Genomic DNA, 24,188 nt, shown 5'->3' on the forward strand with positions numbered 1-24,188 from the left:
CTTTCCCTATGCATGTTGACTGATTTTCTGCTTGTTGTTCATGACAGCTTATGGCCAACAAAAACATGGAGGACAGTGACATTGAACCAGCTCCGAAGTTGCTATCTATCGTGCTTCAGACTTGTAAAGGCCAGGTGGATCATTGGCTGGAGCCATACCTGAGGATCACGTTAGATCGGTTGCGGTGTGCCGAGAAAACTTCCTTAAAATGTCTTCTCATAGAAGTGGTAAGCAAAAATAGATGCACTCAAATTTCTAACTCCGTATTTGCTTCTCTTAAAAAAATATGTCTGAGTGCATGTTTCTACTGCCTCTGCAGATTGCAGATGCCTTTTACTACAATGCAGCTTTAACGCTCAGCATACTGCAAAACCTGGGTGTTGCAAAAGACATTTTAACTCTTTGGTTCCAGATGTTGCAACAAAAGAAGAAGAGTGGCGCTCCTGCCAACTTCAAGAGGTGGTGAATCTATCTTTCTAACTTCTTTAGCTCCCCTCTCCTTTCAAATCTCTTTCTAAGTAAAAAGTCTTATTCGTTTTCTCGTGCAGGGAACACGATAAAAAGGTTTGCTGCTTGGGATTGATATCACTGCTCAGTCTCCCAGCTGGTCAGTTGCCAGAAGAGGTGTTGCCACCTGTGTTTAGGGCTCTTCTCGAGCTTCTAGTTGCATACAAGGATCAAGTCGCTGGTCAGTGGCTTTGTTGACCGCTCTGTCTCTAACTTCTTTTTTTTTTTTTTTGGCATGTCACTGATGTTTTGCTTTGAAAATTTGTCGTAGAAGCTGCAAATGAAGCAGAGGCTGAAGAAGAAGAAGATGGTGACGATGATGATATGGATGCATTCCAAACAGATGATGAAGATGAAAATGATGATGGTGATGAGGTTGAAGACCAGGATGCAGATGAAGCTGATGACAGTAAACTCCGCAAGTTAGCGGCAAAGGTTTGTGACTCTCGCCTTAATTTTTTTGTAGTTTTCTTCAAATTTAAGTTATTGTTTCAAGGACGATGTGAAGGAAGTTTCAAGCTCATTTGGTTGTGACTGTTCAATATCAGGCAAAAGACTTCCGTCATTACAGCGAAGAGGATGATTATTCCGAGGACGATTTTAGTGACGATGATGATGATGAGTTGGACTCACCAATCGATGAAGTCGATCCTTTTGTGTTCTTCATGGATACTGTCACAGGTACACACTTGAAAACTCTAAATCGCTTTTGCCTGACCATTTGAAACCGGGTTTCGTTTGTTTGTGTCGATAACATTTGAAACATTTCTAGCACGCATTATTATCTAACCCCGATGTCATATGGTGGGTGTTTCCTTTTTTGTTTTTCGACAGCCATGCAAGCAACGGAAGCCGTCAAGTTCCAGAACCTAACACAGACACTCGACGCTCACTACCAAGGGCTTGCAAACAGTATAGCTCAGCACACCCAGCTGAGAAGAGCAGAGATCCACAAGGAGAAACAATCCGCCGCTACACCTGCCTCTTGATTTTTCTGTCAGTTCGAGTTTCAGTCCAGAGGTTGGCCTGACCACACACCCGACGCCGTCGTCCTGGTTGGGTTGTTGACCCGATACAGACGTAATCGGGCATATCTCGGACGCTAGGGAGAGGCATCAGCTCGGTAACTTCGAGTAAGTGTTGCCTGTCTCATAGATCATCGTCATCATTCCCAATTTTGCACGTCCGAAGCTGGTTTTTCCCATCGTCTGAAACATATAACTAAACCCTGGTCGGGTTTAGTACAAACACAATCTTTGTTTTTTTTTTTTTTTTTTAAGTTTATGCTCTCCAATTGGGTCGGAGGCATATATATATATATATACACACACACGTAGGTTTGTTTATTCCTTTGATGTTATTATCTATATGTATGGGGATTTGGCCAAATTCTGCAAATTTTCAGTGTTTAAAAATGTGGGATTCAGAGTGTGTTGTATTTCTCCTCCCAAGGGTCGGTTGGGGAGTGTGATATCTGTGTAATTTACATTTGATTATTTTTTTTTCTATTATTGTTATCATGAAATTGAATTTTTCCTTGAGGTCTATTTCTTTATTCGAATCTTACATTTATCAACCAAAGGTCTTCGTGACACCAAAAAAAAAAGGAGTTGTTCATAATTCTTAGTTTTTTATGATTTGGAGACTATATTTAATTATGAAAAGTATATGAAAAAAAGCAAACAAGCAGTAGCCTCCATCCTTCCTTGACGGATAACTTTACGTGCACATGAATCCGGAAGACCAACCTGAATAATATATGATCATACGCAAACGTATTACACATAAATTGGCTATTCATTATATATATATATATAGAGAGAGAGACTAACGGACGAACCACGGTTGGAAGGAAGAAATAAAGAAGATGATTAAGAAATGAAATAAATCAATAAAAAAAAGGGATAATTAGGAAGTGGTCTTAATTACGTTAATTAATTTTATGAGTCCCTAACCAATAGGCAACACTGGCCCACCCTACATGTTGACTGTTGATTGGTAATACATATTTATTTATTTTTGTATAATGATTGCAAGTAATATCTCCACGTGCATTTTTTTTAAAAAAATTATTTCCAATATATATAATGAGCATCGTTGTAATAATCTGTAGCGAATAAAATCATAATATAGTTGATAGTTAGGCTGCAATTATCAATGAATTAAGAACAACCCCGTCCGTCGGTCCATCCACCATGGTGGTAATAATGTGATTTGACATTGAAGGGTTTTGTTTTTTTGCTTTTGTTTCTGAAATGGAAAATGATTAATTTTTAATTTTTTATATATAAATAGATAAGTTTGATCCTGTATTGGCACATTTTAACTGTTTTTGTTATATTATATAATTATTATTGGTCTTCTATTAAATAAGAAATGGTTGAGAAAACGTCCCAAGTGAGTGTCTTAACGCCGACAGTTGAAACTTGAAGCCGAATCAGCCGCCGCCTTCTCTTTGCTCTTTCTTACATCCACAAAAAATATTGTAAAATATATATGTATATATATATTAGGCTTTTATTATATAATGATCTTTGCATATTACATGTTTATTTCGGAAGAGAAACGGAATAATTAATAATAATTAAAACAAAAATTAGAAGATAAGAGGTGGGTGGGTAAGGCCATGTGCCTTCATGTGGTGGTTGGCCCATTATGGGCCCACTCTCCCACTTCTCCAACCCCCTTACTTCGACCCTTTTTAATCTTTTAATTAATTAATAAACTAAACACCACGAAATATATTTTAAGCTTTTGATCAATACCTCTTATTTTTTTGGTAATTCTAATTCATAATAATTCAAAAGATTTCCAGACCTGAAATTGTGGAGACGTACGTGTGTGCGTCAGAATTTTTATTAATATTTTGTGTTAAATGGCGTGAAGGATAAGAGAGTGATTAACACAAAAGATGTGACTAATCCTAAAATTAAAGCTTTAACCAAACACTAATCGTACTCCCTAAGTCTCTTTTTTTTTATTTAAAAAAAATGGGTTGTTACGGTTTGTCCTTTTATATTGTTATTATTAAAATTATTGTTAGTGTTATTTCATCTTATCACAGGCATAATTATAAGTTGTGTGTATATATGTATGTATATATTTGATTAAACAATATATTGTGTACTGATATATCTATACAGTATCATAAAAACTGACACAATCATGAAAATGTGAATGTTGCTTGATTAAGTAGTTCAATAGGTTTATTACATGAAAGTCCCATGTCTTATTGCAAAATTTGTACAAATTCAAGGTGGTTCTCTCAATTTGTAAATAATGATGAAATTGATTTTTTTATTTAGACATAAAAATGGTATATAAATGAAACTGACCATAAAATCTCACCTCTCTCCACCACAAGAAAGAGGAGAGAGAGAGAGAAGAGAGAGAGAGAGAGTCAATGTTTTGAGTTACCTTTAGGTACTTGCAAGCAAGAGGACCCTCTCTTTGTGTCAGACCCAAATCTCCAAACCTTTGTTTTGTCCTCTCTCTCTCTCTCTCTCTCTCTCTCTCTCTCTCCTGCGTTATACATATTAACCCCATAAAAGCCCTAATACCCATCTCCCTTTCTCCCCTACTGAGAACTAAACCATGGCGTCTCCTATCGAAAACCGAAACACAGTCCCCGGAAAAGACGTATTTACTCTCCACTTCCTCCACTCCCTCTCCAACCTCAGAACACAAAGACCCTTTTGTCTTAACAACAGGAGCGAGCGCGCGAGCGAGATCAAGACGGCCGCCTACGCCGCCATGGCTACAGCCTCCGGAGGGAAGAATCGGCCGTGGAGCAGAGCCCTCTTATGGCGGCTCCGTGGCCGAGCCAAATATCATAACAAGATATTCGTCAAGGGACTTACCGCCGTGAAGCGGAGAAGGGTTTGCGGCGGCGGAGGAAGACGCCGGCGCCGATGGCCGAGACAGAGACGGACGCCGGAGGAAGCGACGAATAAATTGCGGAGGCTGGTTCCTGGCGGCGAAGGGATGGAAACGTTGAGTCTGATGGAGGAGACGGCTCATTACATCAAGTGTCTCGCCATGCAAGTTAAGGTCATGCAGTGTCTCGTTAACGGCATGTCTGCATGATGGTGATGATGTCATCATCATCATTCATCACAGTTGACGCATATTCATATACGTATATACATATATCCCCCCATCTCACGGCGCATAGATTCGTATGCACGTTATCACGGAAAATATTATGGAGGGGATGATAAAAGGACATATACATGGATACATGTGTGTGTGTATATATATATATATATATATGTAAGATAGGATGAAATTAAAATACGAAACGTGTGGATAGTCGTACAGCCTTTGGTTGTTTTTTTTTTAATAATTTGTAATGCCATAGTATTATACATATATATATATATGGGTATATTGTTGTGTTGTGTAAAAGGTTAAAACAGTTAGGGTTGGAAGCTTGGCTGAGGAGAGGATATCCTCCAAAATTTCCATCATCTTCTGTATTTGAAACTATATCGAAATTCGTTTTAGAATTCAGAATTTTGTATATTCATGCAGAAGGTTTCATGATGTTTATTTAACATGACATATATATATATATATATATATATATATATATGATCTGCTTGTATGCTGTTTATGTATCAAAAGATGTGTAGAGAGCCAATTTCATTGTGTGTGTGTGAATGTATGTATATATATATTTCCGAGTTGACTGTCTGCACAAATTCTTCATATATGTATATGTATATGTGTATGTGGTCCGTAAGAGAAAGGAGACAATTCTCATATCAAAAGCAAATGCAAAGAGGGCTTCTTTTGCTTTCCACATAAAAACAAGTCCCACGTTAGGTCTTATCGCTTCCACATTTCTACAATCAATTCAACCTATAATTAGTTTTCGTATTTATCTACTTAATTCTAACCATTAGCCCAACATCCTTAATTTAGTCTTAAAAAGAAAAATACCTTATTAAAATATTATACCTAATCATTCACAATATTTCTAAAAATAACTTATGAAACTATACTATTTAGTTTCTCTTAAATTTGATTATCCTACATCGTGGATCAGATATTCATATAACAAATTTAGAAAGAAAAAAAAACACGGCTCAAAATGCGAGACAAGTCCGAGGTTGTCGTTTGAATATGTACAAACACCGGCATTGTCTGGTATTGAGAAAATACTAAGTGTACGTCACAAAGTTATTCCCCCACAAAAGGAAAAAAAAAAAGCGAGATGAAACTTCAGTTCTTCATTTGTCCAAACCTCGGGGGTTCGGTTCGAATTCGGTTCGGTACAATACAAGACGAGAGAGACGAGGCTAGATGTAATAATATGTCGAGTTTCACTACCTCCGATCATCGTCGGCTATTAAACCTTTTTTTTTATTCGAGTGATCACTCACGCCTCGTCGACTCGAGGATCTTCCGACGCGTATGATTCTTCTTCTGTACCATAATTCCATAGTTCTTTGAGTTCTCCTCTCACCAATCCGAGAATGACAGCAAGACCTGACGCAGCGTTTTACGCTTCAGACAAGTCCGAGGTTGTCGTTTGACAAACCATGGAGAAAGTATGTTAAAGACGACGGAACGAGAAGACAAAAGATGATGATATTACCGAGTGTGCAGGGTACGATGTATAGTAACGCCGGTTGACCATGCCCGTTCATGAGATATAACCCCAGATATGTCAGTAACAGTCCTGCACCCAAAAAAAAAAATCCGAGGAGGAATCCGCATTTAAGGAGATTTCTGAGATTGGAAACGTTAATGAGGTGTCATATTATTCCGACATGCTCAATGCGGTACGAAGTAAGACAGATAAAGCAGTCTCGTTCCCGTGGGTTTTATACAGAACGTCATGGTGAGGGTCTGCCATTTTATACCCTTTTATCTATGTTCTGTGAAGCGTCGGTGCAAAAACCCGAATGGCAAAGATGTAACGAACGAGAAAGCGGTTACGAATGGAGTTACCTATGGCATAGCCTACTGTCAACCACAGGAAGTACCCCTTTGATAGTACCTTCTTTTTAACTTTGTCATATCTGAAGTGACCAAAAAAAAAAAGAGATGGAAGAAAGAATGAATGTCAAATATCACTTAAAAACAACAATCAAGAGTAGTAAGAGACTTCTATCCAGAAAAAAAATTAGGTAAAGATGAAGTATAACGATTCTCGATTTACTCTTTAAAGCTCCAAAAAGGAAAACGCAAAGAAAGTACCTGGAGGCAAAGCAAATGAGCAAACCGGGGAAAAGGATATCCCCAAAACCAATCATGTCATAACCACCCCATGGATCGAAAAAGCGAGGAATCCTTAGTAGCATGGGAATGGATTCCCCGCTGCTGCTGTCACCTTGTGCAACCTGCACAAGAAATTATCTCAAATAATAACTCCGACTAGCTAACTTGTTCATGTCTCAATTGATCAAGTCACGGCAAAAACTATTGCCCCTTGAACTTTACATTGATGCGTGTGGTGCAGCAGATGAAACTTTGAGTCAGAAGGGCAAAACTACAGAAAACTATCGATCCTTCAACTCAACCATAAAATGATATGATTAAACATCTGAGGCAATTTTTCTTTTTCCCTTTTTTTTCAGACAGATTCGTAGATGACCACTGACCAGACAGATAACAGAACAGGTAATAAATCTGATCCTTGTGTAAGTTAACCTAGATTTACCATTTTGTAACAAAAAGAAAAGGAACAAAAAAAAACGTGAATAGAGTGATTGAAACTTACCACTATCATGACACTCTGGTGAAATATCAATGGTGACAAGAAGACCCAGAAGATGTCATAGACAAAAGCACAGCAAAGAAGTACAGTAGCAACCTGATATACGGGAAAAATCATCGGCATAAGCGAGGAATATAATACGTCATTATACAACAACCCCGACAAAGTACCTTGATGTTAGGTAATCGAACCACTTGCAATGCCGTGATCATCAAACAGATGCCCTGTCATTCAAAATGTCAGCTTATCGTTGTGAGATGGAAACTTATAGCAGCTGAAACTTCTCTATCAGAACTTTAGCCTCAAGGATGGATTATCAGCTAAAAGAAAGGGGAATGAAAACAGCTTCTTATGCATGCAACATGGGTGAGAACAGGGCATATACCCTTTTTATGCTCTGAGCTAAGAGACTTACCAGAATGTCTTGGCCAACCCAAGAATATGATGTTTGCCGTTTTACAAACCAGAAGACAGCAAATGACATACAGAACAAATAGACCACTAGTGACAGGACTGAAATTCTCCCAAGCAGAGGAAGCTTGACAGATTTCTGACCAAGATGTTTGCATTTTCTGCATGAAAAAGTTCACATAATCTGTAAAAGGATGGTAACAAAAAGGTAAGCTAAAATATGGAAGTGATATTGTCTGTAGAGTTTTTCAATACCTTAACATAGGTGTCATAATGACATTGTGCATACCCTGGAACAAAACACAAAATCAATGTATTTGATAATTCTGAATGAATAAGGCAGTAGCATCACAAATGGCATCAGAAAAAAATGGTAATGCTAGAGTCAGTTGTATTAAAAAAATACTCTATCAAATACCCAGGCCAAGAATCATATATTCTATCCCCACAAAATTTTGAAAACTGTTGATATAAACAAATTAGAGATAACTGTTATTGTCAATAGAAATTACCTGCATACCACCGATGCAGAAAAATATGGTGAGCACCCATACAAACCACGATGACATGAAGAAGAAGAGCAGCAGCAGAAAAATGGAGGCGGTCACAATAAAAAATACAGCACCAGTAGCACTTATATCAAGGATTTCCTTCTCCAAGTCATCTTTGTCAGTTCCAGTGCTAGAAGATTCCTGAAAGTACAGAAGATCAACTCAATTTTCCTTCTCTAACAAGGTTAATAAGCTAGCTACAAAGTCATGACAGCCGCTAAATAAACAAAAAGGGTGACACGGACACAAAGTCCACAGAATTGATTAGGACAAGATATGAGAGAAACATGGGGAAATGTAAGATATATGTAGAGGACATCAAAGGCGTTTGTTAATGACATGAGTGAACATGAAGTTAAATATGAGGTGAAACGACCAGTGAAAATAATCCAGGCTTAAAAACAGTTATTCGTAGAGAAGGTACTTCTTCATGAGTCTAAACAACTAAAGCTTAAAACTGAAGACAGTTATTAGTAAGCACCTTACTAGTCTAAATTCACATCTCTAACAGGGTTTTAAAGAAAATCCTAGATTGGTCATGTTATTGAAAAGTTGATTTTTGGTTACTCAAAACTGAAAGGAGGGAGAAGGCTGAGCGGTTAAATGACCACTTGACTTCCTATCAACATGGTGAGTGGCAGCATGGTCACTTAACAAACTACCACATTTTTCTTTCGTAACTAGTTGACCTTTGATAATGCACTGTAAGATCCATTTGCCTGTTCAGAATTTGTAAGCTCTGACCAACTTGATGCAATAACAACTGTTCCAACAGCCATCAACAGTAATAATACTGCTGTGAAGTCCACGGCAGGACGGTTTGGTGCATATAACAAAAGCTCAACTGCATCAACAAAATAACTTACTGAGCCTAAACGAGAAGGTTTACATGAATATTACCATTTACCACACTGCCAAATGATGGGAACTCACCTGTCTTACCACCGACCAGAGACCTGTTGAGAGCATCCCCGCTTGATTTAGAGATCATTAAGACAGGTATGCTGATATTTAGAGGCACGTCCTTGTCCATACATCCCATCTCATCAATATCTGGAAACAGAAAGAATGGCAACAGATAAAAGATTTCATCACTTAAAAAGATCACAGCATTCAGTAATAGCAGGCTATAGTGGTTGTGGTGCCAAATGATAAGAGGCGATGCATAACCACATTGAATAATCATCCAACCTTCTTTGTCATTTATCACCACAAGAGCAGCAGCACCAGCTGCTTCTGCATGTTTTGCCTTAGCTGTGAAAGCACAGTTGCCTCGGATAGACAAAGCAATATGACCATTTAACTGAAACAATGAATCAGGTAAAGAAGACAAACATCCAATACATGTGCAACCATTCCCCAAAATAGCAGAGAGAATCGGTTTTGCCCATGAAAATTTTACGTGCTGAATATTCAACATAACGCAAATAAATACATTACAACTTTTTTTTCAAATAAAATATAAAGAGAAAGCAGGCCATCAGTGAAAGAGGAGACATGGAAAAAGGGTTAGACAGGGCATAATAATCTATAATCCCCCCATCAAGCAAAAAGTAATCATGCGTGACTTGAACAAAGGGAAGAAATACTAACCCTGGAAGAGAGATTGAAACATGAGTCTGAAGGATCTGTGAAAGCAGCAGGCGACTTTATGCTTTCTTCAGCATGGGAAGGCAATTGTGCTCCAAAATTAGCAGTTAAGCCAGTAAGAAAGTCACGTTTTACCCCATCAACCCAGTTTAAGACCTTGACCTGGATGATGAACATTCAACAATGACACCCAGATGGTTAAAATTCAGTTCTAGAACGACGAGAAAATTGTTCTCATAGCTTCATACAGTAAAACCACTCCATTAACTCATAACAACTTCATAAGCATAATCTCATTGATCCTTCCCATGGCTTTCCTCGTTTACTACCCACACAGTTCGTATAGTCTTTACACTTTAATAAGTAATGTTACTCCCAACACAGTCTTGGTTATCCTAATTGTCATACAGAACATCTTTTGCACACTTCCTTACAACAAATAAGCATCCTATACCGGTATAGATCCTCAGACATTTAAACATAATATAGAACCTCAAACAGTCTACTTTGACGGCAATGTTCTAAATCCTGAGCATGCAGTGATATTATCAAAAATTTGAAAGCGCACCCTATGCAAAATTTCACCACTGCTGATAACCTCCATTAGGCATGAAACATGAATCGCCTACAAAGAGCACTTGCCACATCCTAATACGTGCCTTTGAAGTCTTAATACAAAGCAAGAGTATCCCATCAATGAAATTTACACTGACAAAAGACATTAGTGAAACTAGCACTAACATTAGCTTAGATGGGTTTGCAATAAGAGCAAAGGTTGCCCAAAGACCAAAATGAACCACTCTCTAAGGCCGACAAGCTTTAGATCAGTTGACACATCAACAGCTTCCATGTCTTACCTGTGAGATCCCAATCTTGCTACAACTTTTCTAAATCTATCCGACTACATCACCACCACATGCAAATCTTAGGGATTTTAGATCCAGTTACCCTCGTATTTACATTCTTCGAGACCAAATCGCGAACGCGATCAACACATACAATGAAACCCCTTCAGAGAAATGATCAGTTAAAAGCAGAATTGGGCAATCAATCTCCACCTCGTAGTGGAAGAAAACACCCCAGAGAGTTGCAGAAACCCAAAATTAAGTAAAATTACCATCTGAAACTTATTCGTACAACCAGGAATCTCGGCACCGGAATCTTCGGCCGCCATCGCAGATATAGAAATCAGTAGGAGAAAAGTTATGGCCGTGGAATTGCGGCGGATGCGGTGGCCCGGGAAACGAAACGAAGCCATGGAAGTCACCGAGGAAATCATCGGAGAGAGAGGGAGAGAGAACGATGCCTCTGGCTATCTGGCCGTCGAATTGATAGGAATTGTTATATTTCACTCTCAATTTTAAATTGGAAAACAAACTAATAAACATATATTTTATTTCAAGTGACACAAAATATTTTCATAATTTTCAATATTTATATATTAAACGAGAACATTTCGATTACAAAGGAACTGGACCATAATGTTGTTTCAGAAGAAAAAAGAAACTTAAAAAACACTCTTAATTAAAAACATGTATGGTGTCACAAACATCATCATATGGTAATTAATGTTTGTTTTAATTAATATTAAAAAAAGTAGAAAATGGATTTTTAATATTTTCTAAAATCCAAAAAAAAAATATTAATGATATTTCGCACTTTCAAACGTAGCTGAATCTAGTAACGGCCACCCCTACTTAGCATTACTAACCTTAAATATGCAATCTAAAAATCTATATCTTATTACATTTAATTATTTATAGACCATTTGTGCATTCATACGCGATCTGTAGTAAAATTTTAAACTTTCTATAAAAAAGTGTACTAAAAGTACATTAACAATTTTAAATTTAGTTTATTAAAAACAGTATCATATATATCGGAAATAATGGTAAATAATAAAAAATGAAAAAAATTTATACCAAAAAAATGTAATAAAGTAAGAAATATTCATTTTTCTTAAGAATATAGTTAATATTTAGATATCAACTTAATAAAATTATTTTAAAAAGATTTTTTTTAATTTATTTTAAAATTTATAAAAAAAATTAATATAACAAATGGATCATTGTGTTAGCAAAATATAACAAATCCTAAATACTATATATTTAAATCAATATAAATTTATTTCAAAAAATTGATATAAAAATTAATATAACAAATCGAATATTGTGTTAATAAAATATAACAAATGCTAAATACATTACATTTAAATCGATCAAAATTTGTTAATCCTTAAATTTAATTACAATTAATTTAGAGCTCCACGGCATCATTAATTTTTTTTTGGTAAATTAATAAATTTTGTATTCTCTTTTCTCACAGTCTAGTTTGTTAAAATTAGGTGGGATCAGGGGCTATAAGATTCCCACAATTTTAATAAAAAAAATAATTATAATTTTTAATTGAAAATTCAACACGAAAAGAAAGAGGAAAGAAAAAAAAAACAAGACAGGAAGAAGGAAGTGCAAAGACAGTGAAACAAGGGGCGTTCTTTTTTTTTTTTTTTTTTTTTGAAAAAAGATCTCTTAAATGAAATGCTCCTATATTCTTCCCTCTGACGTTTCTGCCAATTCCAGAGTCTTTGATCTTCTTCTGTAACTGACCCCTCTCTCTCTCTCTCTCTCTCCGGGGATTCGTCGCGGAAATGGCTTCGGGCATAAAGATCGTGTTCGGTCTCCTGACATTTGTCACTGTCGGAATGATTATCGGTACTCTCAGATCTCTGTTCTCTATCTCTCATCTCTTTGGCGATTGCACAGTCAACAAGTGATGCGTTAGGATGTGAATTCCTCTCCTCACGGTCGAGCTAAGAATCCGCTTTTCCATGTCAGAGTCCAGTTCACCGCGGTTTTCCGGTCACCGGAAAACCGGACGTAGTGAAAGATTGGGCGGCGGAAAACGGGTTGACTTGGGTAATTCACCTGACGAATGCGTCTTGTTTTTTTTTTCCTTGAAACCTGCAGGCGCTTTGTTTCAGTTAGCCTTTATACATAAACTGGAAGACTCATACGGTATTCTCTGTCTCTCTCTCTCTGTCTCTCCTTCTCTATACTCGTAGATGTGGTTGAGATTGTGTCTGAAGCCTCTGATTGAGAGAGATTCTTGTTGATTCGGTGTTGTATCCTGCTTGAAATTGGCTGGAAGATCTGTGTTCTGTAGCTTATTTGTCGGATGATACATGGTACGGTCTGTTCCGAGGTTTCTTGAAAATCCGCAATGTTGTTGTGAATGGATAATGTCGAAAATTTGCTATGTTGTTTGGTTCTATGCCCCATTTTTCTCAAATTTGGTTCACGGTTACTGCTATTTCACACAAGAAAGAATTGCTTAAACATTCCTCGTCCTTGGTAGGAACCGAACTTCCATCTCTAAAAAGACTTAGGAGTCGGAATGATCGCTATCTACCAAGAGGTTGGTGTCTTCGTTTCTAACTAACACCTCACAGCATAACCGCAGGCAGCGGCCCGACCTCTATGAGCCATACCGAATGAATCTTTACGAGCAAAATTCTGCATTTGGACCATTTATAATCCGATCTTACGATAAAAACACCGGTTTTGGTTTGCTTGCTTCTATTGCCTGCCTGTTCGCCGATAGTCCAACTGTCACGGCATCCGACAATGTTCTGAGCGACCCTTTTTTTTATCTCAGGTGTCTCACATTGGACAAACGACAGAGACGCAGAAATCTTACGGCTCGGATATGTATGCCTACGACATCCGTTTTTCAGTAATTTTTACGAGCACATGTCGAAAAAGAACTGTCTTGAAATAGGCTTATATACTCACTAATGTAGATTTACTTTTAGTGCAGGTCAAGCCTGAAATAGTCAGCTGGTCTCCTCGAATTATTGTGCTACATAACTTTTTAAGCATGGAGGTATGTAATCCGTCTCACAGCATTATCTTTTGCGCCTGTCATTGTTTGCATTGGATTCATATGCTGAAACGGATACGAGGTTGTTCTTTATCCCCGAACATTGGTTAGGGCCAGGGTTGTGTAATAAAGAGTTAAGTGGAACGTTAGGACCGACCAAGGTTGTGTAATAAAGAGTTAAGTGGAATGTTAGGACCGGGAGGAGGCAGCTGTAACGGAAACTGGCTTCTGGAGATTGGCTTCTGTCTCGAATGTGTTCCTTATGTTTGGGTTCGGCTTTTCTTTTCTTTTCTTTTTTTGGGCAGGAATGTGACTACCTGAGAGCTATAGCCCGGCCTCGCCTTCAGGTTTCCACTGTCGTGGATGCAAAAACCGGGAAGGTATTGCCAGTTTCTTCATTACGATCGAGTTTCGGATGCGTCGTTTCATTCTAAGTTCTTGTCCAAAAACTCCTCATCGGTTCTATAGAAATTATCCCTGCTTTCTTTTGTTTCTCAGGGAGTCAAAAGCAATGTAAGAACGAGCTCGGGTATGTTCCTAAGTCACGAAGAGAGAAAGTATCCGATAATTCAGGTAGGTTATTCTTCGATATCTTCCGGTCTTGTAATGCCACGGATGATCAACCTCGTTAATATTTTCCTTTTGACTCGTGCTGTCAGGGAATCGAAAAGCGGATTTCTGTCTTTTCTCAAGTGCCCGAGGAAAACGGGGAACTCGTTCAAGTCCTAAGGTCCGTGGTTGTCGATTTGCGTTTTAACTTCTTTTTTTGTTTCAAAATAACTAAATTTGTAAAAGAAGCAAAGATCGGATTTTCACCATTGATGGACCGAATATGATGCAGCGCAGATACGAGCCGAGTCAGTTTTACAAACCGCACCATGATTACTTCTCCGACACCGTAAGTAACCTGCACTTTTTTTATCCTGTTCTGTTTTTTTTTCCGCTGTTAGAACAACAAGTGACCTTGTTTCTTTTTCCCTTTGTGACAGTTCAACTTGAGACGAGGTGGCCAGCGCGTAGCAACAATGCTTATGTATCTAAGTGATGATGTCGAAGGAGGGGAAACATACTTCCCTCTGGTAATAACTCGAAAATTCTTCTCTCGGGTTTCCCTTCCACGGTCTCTCTGCTTGCAAATTTCCGCCATTACCCTTTTCTGGCCGAGTAGAAATATGAATGTGGAGCCTAGAAAAAGAAACAATCAAAGACAAATGGTGGAACACTATGTAATGTTAAAAACAGAACCATCTGTGTCTGAATGGATGCAGGCGGGGGAAGGGGAATGCACCTGCGGAGGGAAGATCATGAAGGGAATCTCGGTGAAACCCGCGAAGGGAGACGCAGTGCTCTTCTGGAGCATGGTAACGTTTGTTTTGCCTTTGCCTCCTCCAGTCTTTTTTTTTTTCGTTTTCGTAACGACGGGAACTGTTTATGAGAATTACGCTGAAACGTCGGGGGAATCTTGTGTGTTGGGGGCAGGGACTGGACGGACAGTCGGATCCGAGAAGCATACACGGGGGATGCGAGGTTCTGTCGGGAGAGAAATGGTCTGCTACCAAATGGATGAGACAAAGATCTACTTTCTAACTTTTAACGTAAGAAACCAGAAGATCTCCATTTTTATATAAACCAATGAACCACAGAATTCCATGATCAAAGCCATAGAATTTCCCACAGTTTTCTTCTTCTTCTTCTTCTTCTTCTCTGTTTCGGACATGGATTCTAATGTCTATCATTATACGGAGTGTTCTAATTTTGGGCTTAGCAATAGAATCACTGTTTTGCTTTTCGACAAGATCCAGGTGAGGGGAGGTTACGAACAAAACGGGCAAAAGTGGTAATGGCATTTTCGTAAATATAAGTAGGTTTTACTTTATCTGTCTTGTTTGGGAAAATCATATACCAAAGGTGTCACCACTAATTTCAGCGATACACAAAAACAAAACAAAAAAAAGTAAATTTTTTTTTCAATTTTATACCACTTTTAGGTTTAAAAATTTCGAAATAACTTTTTTTTTTATAATTTTTACGATTTTATTACGAATGTTATATAATTAGCATACAATTAAAAAAAAAAGTATTTACGATCGTATAACAACTAAAGTTCTTGCAAACAATTAGATGTATTTTTTGCCACCTCATTTAGAATCAATTGTAACTGTGTTTAGAATCAATTGTAACTGTATTTAGAATCAATTACGATGTTATATTATTATTAAGGGTAATAAAATTTAATGGGTTATATTTTTTTTTGAGTGTATCCGGTAAATTACTCGATAGGTTTGGTATATACTGAGCGATTTGAAAGCGAGAACCACCGGGAAGCGTTGGTGATTTTTTCTAGAGAACAAAGGAAACCAAAAACAAACAGGGAAAGTTTCTGGGAAATTTTTTTCTTGGCCCGATGCAATACCCATCGATGTCTTTTGTTTTATTTATAGCCAAAATCAACCTTGCAACAAACTCCTAATCAAAAGGAAATAATCCAGAAAACACTCGAGCCACTAACAAACGTAAGACTCGGTCTTTTATGACTAAGCAAAGCAAAACAAAATCAAATAACATGACTGTAAAACTGAAACTCACAGAAGAACATGATTAACATCGTCAATCACCTCCTTAAGCTTGTTCCTCTGTCTTCACGTTTCTGATCCCCATCATGTCGCTGATGCCGTGAAGTCTGTCTCGTGCCACCGGCTTCGTTAGCACATCCGCAAGTTGCTCCTCTGTCTTCACATATTCAACCTCAATATCTCCTTTCTGCACACAATCCCTGATGAAATGATATCGGAGATCTATGTGCTTACTCTTGCTATGATTGACGGGATTTTTAGAAAGAGCAATGGCTGATTTGTTGTCAATCCGCAAAATGATCTTCCCGACTCTTCGTACCTGCAGCTCTTTCAATAACCGTCCAAACCAAATTCCTTGACAAGCTCCAGCCGTAGCCGCCACATACTCCGCTTCGCAAGACGAAAGAGCTACGATCTTTTGTTTTTGAGAAGTCCAACTTACAGGATTGCTGCCGAGGAGATAAACGACACCGGTGGTGCTTTTCCGGTCGTCGATATCTCTTGCCAAGTCACTATCGCAATACCCCACGAGATTGAACTCCTCCTAATTATCTCTCACGTAACAACACCCAAAGTTCAATGTTCCCTTTACATACCTAAGGATTTGTTTTACCACAGCCATATGTTTCTCCGTTGGGTTTTCCATAAACCGACTCACAACTCCGACTGCGAAAGCCAAATCTGGTCGAGTGTTGACCAAATACCTCAGGCTGCCAACTATACTCCTGTAGACCATAGAATCAACTAGTGGACTCTCATCTTCTCTGCTCAATTTGGTTCTCGTGTCAATGGGGTCACGACATGGCTTGCACTCCAACATTCCTTGCTTCTCTAGGACCTTTTCTGCATACTTGGTTTGACATATGGTGATGCTCCCAGTTTGTTGTTTCACTTCGATTCCCAAGTAGTAGCTCAATAAACCAAGATCGCTCATTTCAAAAGCCTCCATCATTTGTTTCTTAAACATCATCACCTCCTGAGGGTTAGAACCCATGATTATCAAGTCGTCGACATAAACTTCGATTATCTGTTAATCCCCTATCTTGAACTTCTTATACACAGCAGGGTCAAGTGAACATCTCTCGTATCTCATCCCTTTCAAGCAACTATCCAATTTGGCATTCCATGCTCTTGGAGCTTGTTTGAGGCCGTAAAGTACCTTTTTGAGTCGTAGAACCTTCTCCTCGTGTCCTTTCTCAACAAATCCGATGGGTTGAGACACATATACCTCCTCGATCAAATCTCCGTTTAAAAACGCAGATTTCACATCCATGTGGTGAACCCTCCATCCATTTTGAGCAGCTAAAGCCAAGAGTAATCTGATTGTCTCCAACCGAGCCACTGGCGCAAACACTTCTTCGTAATCATTTCCCTTTTGTTGCACATAACCCTTTGCGACGATCCGAGCTTTGTGCTTGACTATCTGTCCATGTGGGTTTTTCTTGACTTTAAAAACCCATTTCAATCCAATGGCTTTGTGACCTTCTGGGAGCTTTGTAAGTTCCCATGTTCCATTTCTTCGAACAACATCCATTTCTTCAGCCATGGCTTGTCGCCATTCGTCACTGGAGGTTTCTTCTGCATACGATCCAGGTTCCTCTGCAGCTACAAGATATAATTCCAAGTCCGGTTCAACTTCAATGGTACTGTCATAGAGTTCCTGCAAGGTTCTGTACCTTTTTGGACATTCATCGGAACTAGATTCGGTAACACCTGGTGTGAAGTTCCCTTCACTATCTGCACCAAAAATTCCAAATGTCTCTCTAATAGGTGAGGAATTTGCAGATTCCTCATTCTGTACTTCTTGAGGCTGTGTATTGGGATCTGGTACAAGTCGTTGACCTTTGTATGTGATGTTTAAGGATCCACCAGAGACACCAAGTGATGTTGACTTCAGGTTCTGCCAATTCCAACTCTCCTCCTCCTGAAAGACAACATCACGACTTACAATAATTTTACCGGTACCTGGATTCAGAAGTCAATAGGTTTTTGAACCAGATTCATAGCCAAGCAACACAAGCTTCTGACTTCGATCCTCTAATTTTTTCAGATGAGCTCTTATTGTCTTAGCATAGCCAATACACCCGAACGTACGCATATGCCCGACAGACGGTGAATTTCCATGCCAGGCTTCGTAAGGTGTCATGTTGTCGACTCCTTTGGTTGGACAGCGGTTGAGTATATACACAGCGGTTTTGGCAGCTTCTGCCCAATATGAATGCGGAACTTGCTTCCCATGAAGTAGGCAACGGACCATCTCGACGACGGTCTGATTACGGTGTTCTACAACCCCGTTCTGCTGAGGAGAATACGGTGCAGTGAGTTGTCGGCGAATTCCTCGCGATTCGCAGAAACTCTTGAAGGCATTAGACATGAATTCGCCTCCTTGATTCGTTCTGTTACCACCAGGTGTAATAGGAGAGATAGGGCCGCAAATATCTCCATGGATGAGTTCAAGGGGATTCTTCGTTTTATAGTTCCCGATCGTCGGGAAGCTGCTTCGATGTTGTTTACTGATGACGCAATTCTCGCAAGGATGGTCGGTCTCGTTGATTGTAGGAAGACCACGAACCAGACTTTCACGAGATAATTTCTGCAATGCTCTATAATGCAAATGACCAAACCGAGCATGCCAAAGTCGGGAGATATCGGAGCAGCTAACCATGTGACAAGCAGATTCGGGTTGAGTCATCGACATTGAGTATAGTCGATTAGCAGCACGAGGAACTTTGGCCACCAGAGTGCAGTTCCTGTCATAAACCCTTAGCACACCATCTTGTACCACCACTCTTGCGCCAGATTCGTCGAATTGGCCAAGACTTATAATGTTGGATCTTAAACGAGGTAGATAATAAACATTCTGTAAATGAAACAAATCATCATTCTTACACTCAAAGATGACAGTTCCACGACCCTCCACCTCGATGATAGATCCATCTCCGAATCGCACCTTTCCTTTGATTGTTGTATCGAGGTCTTTTAACACCTCTTTGTTCCCCGTCATATGATTACTAACCCCAATATCATAATGCCACAGAGATGATGCTTCCGTGTAAAGAAGTGGAATAACACGATCTTCATTTAGCATCAGGTGTTCATTGACACCTATATGAATGAGCTCACATGCATCCATCATTAGAAGGGTAGATTTGTCCTCCATGGTTTCTATCAAGTAAGCTTTGTCATCCTTCTTCTTACACACAGATTGAAAGTGGCCAAACTCATGCCGTTTATAGCATTGTACGTTGCTAAAATCAAATTTTTTTGTCTCATCCTCACCCTGGCCTCTGCCGCTGCCGGGATGACTATTACCGCGTCCTCGACCATCTCCTCGATTAGAACCGCGTCCCCTGCCACGTCCGCGGCCTCGACCCCGTGTGCCACTCTGCTCTTGGGGTTTCTTTCCTTTGGACTTGGAAGACTCAACACGTGCTTTCCATTCTCCTTTGGTAAGCAAGGCATGATCGTCTCCTTTTGAGTCAAGATCTTTCAAGCGTTCCTCATGCGCTTTGAATGATCCCGTAACTTCCTCCACACTCATTTTGCTCAAGTCTTGAAATTGTTCCATTGACCAAGATAGCTGAATAAACTTAGATGTTACAGATCTAAGCATTTTTTCCACCACTAGTACCTCTGGAACATTTTGGCCTAATGTTCTCAGATGGTTCACAAGCGTGGTGATCCGTCCAGCGTACTCATCCACTGTCTCCGTTTCTTTCATACGAAGCCCTTCGAACTCCCTTCGAAGAGACTGCACTCGAACCTTCTTGATTCGTTCTGCTCCAAGGTTTATAGATTTAAGAGCATCTCATGCTTCTCTTGCCGTGTCTTTGTCACCGAGCTGCCGCAATGTTTCTTCCGAAATTCCCTGATATATGGCAGCAAGTGCCATCATATCCATTTGAGGGTCAACTGGCCCCTCTGTCGACACAGCTTCCCATACTCGTTGTGCCTTCAATGTCACCTTCATCCTGATCGCCCAAGTGTCATAATTGGTTTTTGTAAGCATCGGAAATTGCAGAGACATGCTGCCATCTTTCGACGGAGTTCTTTGTACCGTCGTCGTCGTTGCCGACCGATCACCATTGCCGCAGAGTCCACTTCGGCCTGAACTCCCTGATGATTCTTCGTACGACATATACTTCGGGATGAACCAACCCTTCGGAACCGTGCTCTTGATACCACTTTGAAAGCGAGAACCACCGGGAAGCGTTGGTGATTTTTTCTGGAGAACAAAGGAAACCAAAAACAAACAGGGGAAGTTTCTGGGAAATTTTTTTCTTGGTCCGATGCAATACCCATCGGTGCTTTTTGTTTTATTTATAGCCAAAATCAACCTTGCAATAAACTCCTAATCAAAAGGAAATAATCCAGAAAACACTCGAGCCACTAACAAACGTAAGACTCGGTCTTTTATGACTAACCAAAACAAAACAAAATCAAATACATAACTGTAAAACTGAAACACACATAAGAAGTGATTAACATCGTCACGATTTACCCGTCTTGTTTTCGCCATTTGACGATCTGACTCGCGTGTTCTAACCACATCGCAACAATGGCGGCTTCTTTGCAATCCTTTAACCCTACATTGGCCCGAGCTTTTTCTCCTCCACGCAAACTTTCCTTCTCTCCCTTCCATTCTCCAGTCCTCAAACTCCTTTCCTCCTCTACCGCCTCCTTCCAGCCCTTAGTTTCTTCTCCTTCCTCCTCCTTCTCTATTTCGCCGCCGTGTGTCGCCGCGTCTTCTGCGGTGGAGACGGATGCCACGAAGACCTTTCATGGCCTCTGCTATGTCGTCGGTGACAACATTGACACCGATCAGATCATCCCCTCCGAGTACCACACCCTCGTCCCCTCGAACCCGGCCGAGTACGAGAAGCTCGGTTCCTACGCGTTCATTGGCCTCCCGGCTTCGTACACCACGCGCTTCGTGGAGCCTGGTGAGATGAAGACAAACTACTCGATAATCATCGGCGGTGACAACTTCGGCTGCGGATCGTCGCGCGAGCACGCTCCGGTAGCTCTGGGCGCCGCCGGAACGAAGGCGGTGGTGGCTGAATCGTATGCTCGGATCTTCTTCAGGAACTCAGTGGCGACCGACGAGATTTACCCTCTGGAATCGGAAGTTAAGGTATGTGAGGAGTGCAAGACAGGGGGCATGGTGACGATCGAGCTGAAGGAAACCGATAGTGTGTTGATCAATCACACGATAGGGAGGGAATACAAGCTGAAGCCCATCGGAGACGCCGGTCCGGTCATCGACGCCGGCGACATTTTCGCATATGCCCGGACGACCGGCATGATTCCATCTGCATCATCCTGATTGCCGTGTCTGGTAAGAATCGAATGCATGCTTCATTTCGAAACTTGAAATGATCGTGATTGTGATTGTGTCGTTTGCTTGTGATGGTAATGAAACTGGCGTTGGAGACAATGATCTTTAAACATCCAACCATGGAATATTAGAAGCTTCTAATAAGGTTTAGGTCCTAACTCCACCACAAAAGCTAGCTTAAGAGTGGAGGTTTGACCATTACTTATATATTGACCCAAATCCCTCTCATTTTCCAATGTGGGACACCTATCAATACTGCCCCCTTTATCCGGCGCTGGGGCAAATCTGGTCGTTGGCGGCTTCTCGGTCGATGGCGGCTTCTCGATCACTGGCGGCTTCTCGGTCCATCCTCGACCGTTCCTCTCCCGACCGTCCCACAACCACCGAGTCGACTGCATATCCGCAGGAGAACGACTCGTCAAAGGCCCACCGGGAAGTAGAGAGTTAGGCTCTCATACCAATTAATAAGGTTTAGGTCCTAACTCCACCACAAAAGCTAGCTTAAGAGGTTTGACCCTTACTTATATATTGGCCCAAATCCCTCTCATTTTCCAATGTGGGACACCTATCAGCTTCCCACACTGATTCATGCACAAAGCTGTCACATTCATCTGCTCTTATGATTCTCTTCTGAGAAAGTAATGCCATTGTTGAGAACTATGGTTTTCTTAGAGAGGATATGGATAATGGCAAGTCACTAGCAGCATCCCAATTCGTGTAGGTTCCTACCCTTCAACCAGACTTATCGGTTCATTCATCTACGATGGTACTACCGAGTCTCGAATCTTCCTGTGAAGGTCTCTTCCGAAGATGTCAGCTCCTGTCACAAGCAAAACTGTCATCACCCGACCAGAAATTTCGCTAAACTTTGGCTTGAATTGCCGTTGGTATCTTCTGAAAATTGCAGCTGTCTGTACTGTGACTATCATTCCGAGACTGTTGTTTTTTTGCCCCGCCCCTTTGCAGATGTCGTGCTTGTTTTTTTTTCAGTAACACATTCTTGTGTTCTAGCTGGTGTAAACACTGTCAGTATTGTGTTTAGTGGCAACATTATTGTACTGGCATCCATCCACAAGGCTTTAGCTCTTGTCCTGTTGTGGATTACTGCTGGCATGTCTTGTTTCCTGACCTCTTGATCTCTTCTAACACTCCTCTTCCATGTTCTGTTCTTTGTTTGCAGGCTCTATGTGAGAGTTTCTCTTAAACCCGCGAATTGTCTAGTCAGAGGCGATTCTCTGTTAGCTTCCGCAATCGATCGCAGTCCGGAGAGAAACCATGATGTGCGTCTCAAGAGTTGTGGCCTCAGCCCTCTGCTTGTTGTTTCGGAGGAAGAAACTTGCCTCTAGTTGTTCTCAAGTTCATCTTCTGATCATTTTATGCCCTTTGGCCACTTCTTAGTGTTAGACGGTTCTTAGAGGACAAAACTCTCTTTTTTTTTTGGAAGGGAATAACTAATGAAACCTATACAGGACAAATCCTCGGGAGGGAAACTCCTATGATGTCAGCTCTCAGAAGAGGGATGAGATCTGGGGGAGGTGTTTCAATCACCGTTGCACCCCATAATTCCATGTGTCCCAAAGAATCTAGCAGATCTGCACAACCATTAGCTTCACGATAAATATGAGTAATTGAAACTTCCCATGATTTTGCTATCAATTCTTGTATCTCTTTTACATGTTTTGTTTTGTTTGTTTGTTTGTTTGTTTTTTTTTGCACTTTGGCTTAGACACTTGCATTTAAAAAGGAAAAAAAATCTTCTTGTTATTTGATCTTTCTATGTGTTTGTTTTTTGTTAGGTTAGTGGGATTGAAAACCAAAAAAAAAGGAAAATCTCGTATAATTATTTCAATTTTTCAAAATATAGAAAATAAATATATCTCAACTTTTAATTTAACAATATAATAATCTGTTAAAATATATTAAATTAATATTTAAAAATTCAAATTTCAGTGCAGTTCATAACTAAAACCTTTATACATTTGTTTAAAAACGTCTAAATCTATGAGTTTTTTAGATAAAAATCCATTTGAATTTTGGTTAGGAATTATTCTCTATTTCAAGAGTTTAGTTATTGATTTGGTACAATTTTTAGAGTTGATGTATCAATTTGGTATATTTTAATATTTAGAATATTATATTATCAAATTAAAAATTGAGTTATTTATTTGTCATATTTTGAAAAGTTTGGGTAGTGATTAGGTATTTTCAAAAAATCCAAATTCACACTAATGACACGTTGATAAGACGCGGCGCACGTTTAACCGTCGTAAAATTAATGTTTAAACCAGGTCCGGTTTATTACCGGTTGTATACAGTTTGGAAAATCGGTACAACATAACCGGTTAACGGTCACATTATCACAGGATTAGCAAACCCTAGCCCAAACCCTAGACTCAGCCTCTCTTTATAAAGCCGTCGACCTTACTCTTCCAACACACGGCGAAATATGGGGACGAAGAAAGCGGCGACGGGGGATAAACCCTCCGCCGTGAAAAACCCTAAGCATCGCGGAAAACCGCCGCATCTGGGTCCCACGAAAGGTATAACGAAGAAGAAGAAAGCGAAAACAGGTGACGAGAACGCGGAGAAGAGTGGAAGAAACGACCGGAAGA

At 39.9% G+C, this 24,188-nt stretch overlaps 6 protein-coding genes across 12 annotated transcripts in view; 5 read left to right on the top strand and 1 right to left on the bottom strand.

Moving 5' to 3' along the window:
* Positions 1–2,043, top strand: part of LOC104803420 (importin beta-like SAD2 homolog) — an 8,593-nt gene extending 6,550 nt beyond the window's left edge. The window contains exons 17-22 of one of the 2 annotated variants that reach the window (XM_010527358.2): positions 48–227; positions 320–459; positions 549–688; positions 782–942; positions 1,056–1,188; positions 1,342–2,043. In XM_010527358.2, the coding sequence (XP_010525660.1) occupies positions 48–227; positions 320–459; positions 549–688; positions 782–942; positions 1,056–1,188; positions 1,342–1,496 (909 nt within the window). In that variant the 3' untranslated portion in view covers positions 1,497–2,043. Of the gene's footprint in view, positions 1–47; positions 228–319; positions 460–548; positions 689–778; positions 943–1,055; positions 1,189–1,341 lie in introns of both variants that reach the window. The other variant, XM_010527353.2, reaches the window with a different exon arrangement.
* A 1,827-nt stretch (positions 2,044–3,870) lies between these two features.
* LOC104803428 (transcription factor IBH1-like) lies at positions 3,871–5,070 on the top strand. Its single transcript, XM_010527362.1, has one exon. It carries the CDS (start codon positions 4,102–4,104, stop codon positions 4,591–4,593), a length of 492 nt encoding a protein of 163 aa, XP_010525664.1. The 5' UTR covers positions 3,871–4,101; the 3' UTR covers positions 4,594–5,070.
* Positions 5,071–5,621: 551 nt separating this feature from the next.
* LOC104803438 (signal peptide peptidase-like 3) lies at positions 5,622–11,129 on the bottom strand. 2 transcript variants are annotated; one of them, XM_010527379.2, is made up of 14 exons: positions 10,904–11,129; positions 9,790–9,948; positions 9,388–9,499; positions 9,130–9,249; positions 8,916–9,040; positions 8,158–8,337; positions 7,901–7,935; positions 7,650–7,806; positions 7,405–7,458; positions 7,238–7,330; positions 6,715–6,857; positions 6,466–6,536; positions 6,110–6,193; positions 5,622–6,000 (listed from the first exon to the last, which is right to left on the bottom strand). In XM_010527379.2, the coding sequence occupies exons 1-14, from the start codon at positions 11,063–11,065 to the stop codon at positions 5,891–5,893; spliced, it is 1,605 nt and encodes a 534-aa protein (XP_010525681.1). In that variant the 5' UTR covers positions 11,066–11,129; the 3' UTR covers positions 5,622–5,890. The 2 variants fall into 2 exon arrangements, with proteins under 2 accessions (XP_010525681.1, XP_010525673.1); XM_010527371.2 differs by having other exon boundaries at positions 8,886–9,040; positions 10,904–11,127.
* A 1,152-nt stretch (positions 11,130–12,281) lies between these two features.
* LOC104803453 (prolyl 4-hydroxylase 1) lies at positions 12,282–15,454 on the top strand. Of its 4 annotated transcripts, none has more exons than XR_770213.2 (12): positions 12,286–12,497; positions 12,753–12,800; positions 13,141–13,200; positions 13,441–13,493; positions 13,603–13,668; positions 13,971–14,045; positions 14,164–14,238; positions 14,325–14,395; positions 14,512–14,563; positions 14,655–14,744; positions 14,908–15,026; positions 15,145–15,233. XR_770213.2 is itself a non-coding variant. In XM_010527390.2 (12 exons), exons 1-12 carry the CDS (start codon positions 12,434–12,436, stop codon positions 15,250–15,252), a joined length of 855 nt encoding a protein of 284 aa, XP_010525692.1. In that variant the 5' UTR covers positions 12,295–12,433; the 3' UTR covers positions 15,253–15,454. The 4 variants fall into 4 exon arrangements, 3 of the variants coding, with proteins under 3 accessions (XP_019056296.1, XP_010525692.1, XP_010525698.1); XM_010527390.2 differs by having other exon boundaries at positions 12,295–12,497; positions 14,934–15,026; positions 15,145–15,454; XM_010527396.2 differs by lacking the exon at positions 13,141–13,200 and having other exon boundaries at positions 12,295–12,497; positions 14,934–15,026; positions 15,145–15,454.
* A 5,342-nt stretch (positions 15,455–20,796) lies between these two features.
* LOC104803472 (3-isopropylmalate dehydratase small subunit 3) lies at positions 20,797–21,564 on the top strand. Of its 2 annotated transcripts, XM_010527409.1 has the most exons (2): positions 20,797–21,181; positions 21,263–21,564. In XM_010527409.1, exons 1-2 carry the CDS (start codon positions 20,797–20,799, stop codon positions 21,562–21,564), a joined length of 687 nt encoding a protein of 228 aa, XP_010525711.1. The 2 variants fall into 2 exon arrangements, with proteins under 2 accessions (XP_010525711.1, XP_010525708.1); XM_010527406.1 differs by having other exon boundaries at positions 20,797–21,564.
* A 2,458-nt stretch (positions 21,565–24,022) lies between these two features.
* Positions 24,023–24,188, top strand: part of LOC104804896 (protein CMSS1) — a 3,140-nt gene continuing 2,974 nt past the window's right edge. Inside the window, exon 1 of the mRNA XM_010529259.1 lies at positions 24,023–24,116. Coding sequence (XP_010527561.1) covers positions 24,023–24,116 — 94 coding nt within the window. The remainder of the gene's footprint in view (positions 24,117–24,188) is intronic.

This window comes from Tarenaya hassleriana, unplaced genomic scaffold (genome assembly GCF_000463585.1).
Source record: "Tarenaya hassleriana unplaced genomic scaffold, ASM46358v1 Cleome10, whole genome shotgun sequence".
Taxonomy (NCBI): Eukaryota; Viridiplantae; Streptophyta; class Magnoliopsida; order Brassicales; family Cleomaceae; genus Tarenaya; species Tarenaya hassleriana.